At 34.7% G+C, this 8,014-nt stretch overlaps 1 protein-coding gene across 1 annotated transcript; it reads right to left on the bottom strand.

Annotated features, from left to right (window-relative positions):
* Positions 1 to 478: 478 nt before the first annotated feature.
* LOC131015057 (uncharacterized) lies at positions 479 to 3,520 on the bottom strand. The gene is made up of 12 exons (XM_057943296.1): positions 3,371 to 3,520; positions 3,065 to 3,187; positions 2,918 to 2,969; positions 2,760 to 2,844; positions 2,543 to 2,667; positions 2,386 to 2,455; positions 2,170 to 2,296; positions 1,924 to 2,102; positions 1,428 to 1,809; positions 1,050 to 1,331; positions 816 to 957; positions 479 to 678 (listed from the first exon to the last, which is right to left on the bottom strand). The coding sequence occupies exons 1-12, from the start codon at positions 3,518 to 3,520 to the stop codon at positions 479 to 481; spliced, it is 1,917 nt and encodes a 638-aa protein (XP_057799279.1).
* Between the last annotated feature and the right edge of the window lie 4,494 nt (positions 3,521 to 8,014).

Below are 8,014 nucleotides of genomic sequence, written 5' to 3' on the forward strand. Positions count from 1 at the left end.
GTGGAAGAACCAGTGGAGCAATTGGTCCAACAACAACTGGTGGAGCAATCTCTGGAGCAATAGGTGGAGCAAATGCTGGAGCAAACGGTTGAGCATTCTGTGGAGCAACTGGTGGAGCATCCTCTGAAGCAACCGGTGGAGCAAATGCTGGAGCAAACAATGGAGCAACCTGTGGAAGAAATGCTGGAGCAACCGGAGGAGGAATTACTGGAGCAGGTAGTGGATCAATTTGAGGTGTAGCTGGTGGAGGTAACCTAAATTGTTTTGGGTTCTGTTTGCTGTCACACATTTTTACATGAAATACTCCATGTTGCAAGTTGAGCATGAAAGTCAGTTCATCTCTATTCTCCAGCTCGAATGTTGTTACGATTTCTTGAAGTCCAGTTGTTATTGCCCATAGTGGCATGCTTGCATTGGCGAAGTGAATTTGTTCAACAGTCATTTGCTTGATAATGTTTCCATCTAAGTACATACTCATTTAAGAAATAGTAGGCGAATCCCCAACAACATACAATATTATAGCATGCTTCCATTTCTCAGCTTCAATCTCAATATCAGCAGCATTTAAACAAGCAGTTGGAATGCCATTTTTCAACACAGGGGAGACAAAGGATAGCTTCATACATGCTTTAGCTGGCCTCTTCACCTCCAAATCCTTCTTATTTTGCTCTATTGCACCTATCGATGGAGCAGTAGATTGTAGGATTTCCTCAAAAAAATTCTCTTGTTAATCTTCTTCAAATTCCACTATTTCATTGCAATAGAGTTAAAATAACAAATTAATCTCCAACTTAAAAATATAAAAATAAATATACACAAACTATACAATACCATAGTGAAGCTTCCACCCATATTCAAATCAATATCCTGCGGAAAAGTCACAAAATCCTCCACAACACCCACATTATACTCTCCAACTGGAACATTGACTGGGGTATTCAGCACATCCCCAGAAGCCTATTTCAATAAAACACAAATGTTACAGAGTATACATAAGTAACTTTTATTAACAAAAAAAATACAAATATTATACAGATACTATTCAATACCTTAATACAGCTTCCACCCATATTGAAATCATTATCCTGTGACAAAGACACACAATCTTCCACACCACCTATCATAGACAGAACATCTACAAGGCTAGGCATCACACAAACATCAGCTTCAATAAAAGTATTATCCTTTAATACTTCATCTGTTCTATTCTTTGTGAGAGATGCTTCATCTTCAACATAGGATACTTCAGTACTCATGTCATTATTTTTTGATGAAACAGACCCCCCTGTAAGTGCAGCAGTGATAGGCATAGACAACCCATCTCCATAATCCTATTTCAGAACATGAAAACTATTAGAATAACAAAATTACTTTAAAGTTATATCAATTAAATTACATAAGCACTGAATACCCCACCCTTCATTCACTGTGAGATCAGTAATTTGAGATAGGGATTCACAGTGCTCCAAATAAGCTTCCTCAGACGGATCATTCAGGGGTACAGCCACCCCACCATCAGTTTCCTCCCAGAAATGAGTAGACACAACTTGATCTGTATAAGTTTTCAACACTGTATAGGGCTTATCATCCAGAAATGATGATTCTGATTTCATTGAAATTTTAAACATAATAATTATGTCAATCAATGCCCGATCAATTTCCTTTGGCACAATTTTAGGATCTGCAGCCTCTTCATCATCCATAGATATTTCAGAAGCTTTTTTTTCAATCAATGCAACTGCATCTTTGTCCCACACCAACAAACATGCATTGTTGGTAGAATCCACAACATTCAAAAGCAGATGGTACCTATAATATATTAAAATATATCAATACAAATAAAATAAACATGCTTTTCTTAACTTCATCAAAATTGAGTAATGAACATAAATAACAGTTGCATAAAAATATACAAAACATAACCTCTTGTTGACAACACTATCATACTTGTCACAGTGTGAACAATAAAACCTCCCACTTAATTTCACAGTTTTGCGAGTACATTTCCTACACGCATCATAACACCACTGGGAGTAGCAATCAACACTATCAACCTTAGCACAGATCCAGTGCTCCCCCCTGCCAAAACTCATAGGAAGAAACTGCGTTTTTGTCAATGAACATAACTACTAAAATTTTATACCTATTTACCAATAGTATATCCATTACCTGAGTACAGAAAATGTCATCAAGTGTTTTAACAGTTATATTTCCATTCAGAAAATCATCTTTTTCAACATAACCTTTGTCAAATGTCAATTCGAGCTTTTCTGGATATGATTCATTCCCAGCAATCCTTCACTTCCACACAAACAATGAATTACTAAAAAATAACAAAAAACAAAAATAAAACCTATCAATAACAGACATTCCTTAAATACTTACTGCTTCCTGAATTCATGAATTTCTGGAAGATCCGCATTTAGAAAAATCCTAGAAGCATTATAAGATGTAGCTGCACGCATTTCTCCAAAATACAATGATAATTAAGTATTATAGTTATCCACAACACATCACACAGACTATTGATTTCAATAAATACCTCTATAAAAGTTAGGTCTGCAAAGCTGAACAATTATGATATGAGCTCTGTGATCATGAGGGTCAGCTTGGCTGAGGAAAGCATCCACAAAGCCCTCCCATAGAGTACAATAAATCTGGTTTTGACTGGAAAATAAAGGCAAAGGGGATATACAATAATATAAGGTAACTATAAAACAAATTATAATGTGAAAAGATCAATAAAGATGAATATATACTTCTGGTCCTCCAATTTTAATTCAACCATCTTTGACTCTGAGTCATTCTTCACAAATCCTTTGCCATTAATCACTCCAATGACATCTACAAAACAATGAAGATTCAGTATACACACAAGTAGTATTTAGAACCACAATTACCACAGAAATGCACATACCAAACATTCCTACTTGATCAGTGTTCTTCAACTGTAATATCTCCTCAAATGTCTTGAATGAGAACATACAGTTGGGAAAATTCTTACGAAACACCTCCGATATCATAGTTCGGGGGTTAGTTCCAGTCGGTACAAATGATCTGTTACCTTAAACTTGGGACCATTGTTTTTCACCATGAAGTTCATAACTTGATACACTGAACCTTCTTTAAATTTGTTTCCAAACTGTTTTTTCAACTTCTGTGGTACAGTTAATTGTACCCTAGTTCCCTGCAATTGTATTAACATGTAAATTATTATGCAACAAGAAATTACCAGAGATTGGTAAAGTACATCAGTAGAGCCTACTTTATAAAAGGTATATCGGTAAGAAATTAAGGGATAATTATATGCAAGTGAACATGTATATTATATCAACATGAACAGATAAAAAAGGGGCAAAACTTTGATAACCTGCTCATCATGAACTACACATTCTATCCGAGATATTTTAGTCTTTGATCCAGGAGCATATCTGCTATAAACTCTCACAAACCGTACTTTCAACGCTTGATTTGTTTTGTGCGTGACCAGTGCATCTATATTTGTGTACAAAGGAGCCATGTCCAAGTTTTGCCTACTCATTTACAAAAAAACAAAAATCAAAACTTTTTTCGCTGCATATTATAATAACATACATACGATTGCAAACAAACATTAAATATCATTCTAAAACAGGAATAATCTCTTGTCTAGATTCTTTTTGCATTTACATATTCTCGTAGCATACATTCATTAAAACTTTAGATCTTCTCATATTAAACTTGTATTTTAGTACAAATAATAATGTTATTTTCATTATTTTCTCAGTGCAAGTACATGACATTTTTCCATGGTAAGGCTAACTGCAATAATATGTAATATACATTCAATTGTAATATACAGATCTAAACGTAAACAAATTTTTGAATTTTTTTTTAATCATTGTCATATTTTAGAGGAAAAGTATTTTTATCATTGTCATATTTTTAATCACAAAAAATTTTCCATGTCAAAGCGTTATGCAAACAATCTATAATATATACTTTTGAAGAAGATAAAAGAAAACTTTTAGAGAAAAAGTATATTTATCATTGTCACTGTAGATCTGTTAAAGCTCTTTCCATGGAAAGGCTTTTTGCAACAACTTATAAAATATGCTTTCAAAGAAGACAAAAGAAAACTTTTAGAAGAAAAGCATATTTATCATTGTCAAAGTTCTTTCCATGGAAAGGCTTTTTGCAACAACTTATAAAATATACTTTCAAATAAAACAAAAGAAAACTTTGAGAGGAAAAGCAAATTTATATGAAACAAAAAATTTCGAAGAAGAAGACAAAAGGGCTTTGAAATACAAACTTCAGATTAAGTCTTCAAAAAAGAGCAGAGGAATATTACTAATTTAAAATCGGAAAGCTCAAGTGTGAGTTAGCAGCTAATGAACTGCTATTTATAGAGAAACAAAACAATAACTTGGGCTCCAAAAAAATTCAAATTCAAATCTGGGCTCAATTGTTGGAGCCAAAACTGCTTACCTTCTTAAACCCAGCGGACAAAACTCAGCAATATACTTTGGCCAAACTAATGTTGCTCTTGGCGGGAATCACATTCCCCTAGGATTCTATGCTTTAATATATGTATAGATATTGCAATTAGTTTGAAAAATATTTACTTTTAGTTCTAGTCTGAAAAAGATTACCTTTGTATAATTTCTATGGAGTATAAATTAAAAATAAAGTGATTTTATAATAAACTAATTCTGCTATCGTGCATTTTAATAGTTATCTAATTAAATTAATAAAAAAATAAAATGACTTTCTATTATTTTTCATATATAATTTTTGTTTTTAGTTTCTTTTTTTTTTTTACTTTGGGGGATGGGGAGCGGTGAGATTTGAACTCTGAACCTCACTTTTCATAGACAGGAGTTCGCACCGCTTGGAGTAGTTTCTAAAAATGATACGTATAAATGGCATATCATGTATTCATAATTTTGAATCAATAATTAATAATAAGTCATATCATACTTATGTATTGATAAAAAAAATATAAGTAATTTATATTTTCTGAAATTGATCTTTTTATATTATACAATTATAATAAAATTAATACTCCTTCCGTCCTAATAATCTTATCTCATTTCTTTTGGACACGGTTATTAAGGAGAGTTAAATTAATGTAATAAAGTAGATGACCCACATATTTAAGAAAGGTAAATATAAATTAATTATCCTTGTGTTTGACTTTAAAAAATGTTGGCTACATTATTTAAAAGTACAAATAAAATTCAAGTTTAAATTCATTTTTTTAATTTTACTTCATTTTAAATTCCTGTAGAAAAAATAACTTTATTTTTCCCCCATATTCATGTTAGTTGGCGGCGATACATGGTACCCCAAATTTTAGGCGGCTATTCAAAAGTGAAATGAATAAAAAAAAGGGGCAAACAAGTGAATGAATCTGAAGCTTTCCATTTCATTCCCAAAATTCAAGGTCTTTCAAAATTCCCACCAAAATACACTTCCAAAATCTATAAAGAATACCACTACAGCGCAAACGAAAATTACACAGATTTGTGGCTGCCTTCTTGCAAGCACCAAAAAACACTTGGAAAAAAAATGAAGCGCAAAGATCTGACAACGGGAGAGAGGAACTCCATAGTCCAATTTCTTCTTGAAGATAGTCAAGGTGGGAAGCCAAAACGGGGCAAAATGCACGCTGTCGTCGTCAAGTTCGGTGTTTGCAGTCGAACCGTGACTCGTCTATGGCCTGCTGCAAAAATTCAACAAAGTAAAGGTGAGCATATTCATTCATGCAGTGGCAAATTTAACAAATTAAGGCGCAAGAGAGTTCAAATAGACTTGGAGTTTATTTCAACATTAGAATTAAGCAAGAGATCAATCATTCGAAGGCTAGCAAGTGGAATAAGTTGCAACAAGAGTACGGTTGGGCGATGGATTAGCAAGGGTTTGATCAAAGCTCATACTAGTACCATAAAGTCCGACTTAACAGCCCCTAATAAGTTGCTACACTTAAGGTTTTCACTTGAAGCAATCGAGTATGACAGAATTCTCAAAGTTCTCCAATTCAAGAGTATGCACAACATGGTACATATCGATGAAAAATGATTTTATATAACCAAAGCATCAAACAGGTTCTATTTGACCTCCGAAGAGGCCTAACCATATACGACATGCAAATCAAAGAAGTTTATAACCAAAGTCATGTTCATATGCGCTGTGTGCATGCCATGGTTTGCACAAGATGGAAGTGTATTGTTTGATGGGAGAATATGAACTTTTTCATTCACAGAGTTCATACCAGCGAAGAGGTCAGCCAATTTAGTCCATCACAAAAGAAGTCATCAAGGACTGCCTTATTAACAATGTAGTATCTTGTCATGATTTATGTGATATATTTATAACTAGAATGATGGGTGTTCAATTATTTTGTGTGTTAGATAAATGCTATTTCCATTTAGTTAATGTTAGGTCCGGAGGGTCTCGAATAGGTGTATGGGGGAGGGAATACACCTATGGGCTATTTTCGATCTTTACAAGAGATCAAAACGAAACTTCAAACACAAACTCACACAACCTGTTTACTGAAAAGAGTTTTGACCAAAACATGGTTGACTACTGATACTGAATACTCTTCAGTAAAGAGTTATCAGTTAAGTTAAAGATCTTAACTGATACACGTAAGGCTTTAGTCGAGTTTGATAAAAAGAGATGTTATAAATCTTACTGACTATCAGAAGATAGATCAGTCAAACTGATAACACACGCAGCGAAAAACTTTTGTTTCGCAATAGCCTGTGAGTTAAGCACGTTGTCAGTCTTTAAGTTTCTCTTTGCAATTAATCAGTTTTCAGTTTACGAAGGGAAGAACACAAGTAAGAAAGTAAATACTGAAAGCTATAAATAACACAGAGATTTTTACATGGTCCGGAAAACACTTCCTACATCCACGGTCGGTTGATCAGACCAACAACCTCACTGGCAAGTTCTTGCGGGTGCACTGCAAACTGATGCTCGTGCTTACGGGTGCACAACAAACCTGAACGTGTGGTTGCGGGTGCACACAACCGAAACAACTGAAGATCCACCAACACACCTTGTTGGATTTCTCAATCCTAGCACGCACTGGGCACTAGGATCTCACGGAAACAGAACACATTTCTGAACTCCTTTACAACACAAACACTCGATTCAGTAGGTTGAAGGAAGGTTTAAAAACTTGCCAACTAGACTTCAAAGAACAAGTTCTTTGGAGTTAGTTTGACCTAGGCTTTGGATAAACAAGGTTTGCCTAAGGTCTAAGAGAATATATGTAATCAGCAGTGACTGATTTTTGGCTTTGGAATTCTCTTCTTCGATTCAAACTTTGGAGAGTCTAGGCTTTAGCTGAGAAACAATTTTGACAGCGTTTCAGCTTATGTTGTTGAATCGGTGAAGATTGAAGTGATCCTCGAGCGCTATTTATAGGAGACGTCTTGAATAGATCCATTGGCGGAGAAGGTCTTCAAGATTTCTTCCGTTAGAGAGTAATTTGAACTTGGGCTGAGGCTTCAATCTTCGAGGTTCCTTGTTCGGTGAGAACGGCTATGTTGAAGAGCAGGAGATGCGACATCTCTAAAAAGGTAATCACCAAAGAGGAGTGACCTCTGCAGAGAAATGACGATCCTGAGATCTCTGCATTTAATGCGGCTGTACTTCTGGAGTGCGTGACTTCCTTTGAACGTTGCAGGTTCAGTCCGAGGAAGAATGTTTAACTGATACTTGACTTTAGTATCAGTCCGCTGATTCCACGTGGCTCGTATTAAGTAATCAGTCAAAACTGATTCTTCGACTGATGCTTCAGTCAGCAACTTCAGTCTTCAGTCCTTCGTTCTTCAGTCTTGAGTCTTCAGTCCTTCGTTCTTCAGTCTTCAGTCTTCAGAACAACAACTAAACTAGAAAAAGAACTGAGTTCAAGCAGTTCTAGTCTATTACAAAATAAACCTATTAATTTTGGTATCATCAAAACAAGGATTATGATATTTCATTAAGTTCCCAATAATTTTCCCCTTTTTGATGA

Source organism: Salvia miltiorrhiza, chromosome 1, assembly GCF_028751815.1.
Source record: "Salvia miltiorrhiza cultivar Shanhuang (shh) chromosome 1, IMPLAD_Smil_shh, whole genome shotgun sequence".
NCBI classification, from domain to species: Eukaryota; Viridiplantae; Streptophyta; class Magnoliopsida; order Lamiales; family Lamiaceae; genus Salvia; species Salvia miltiorrhiza.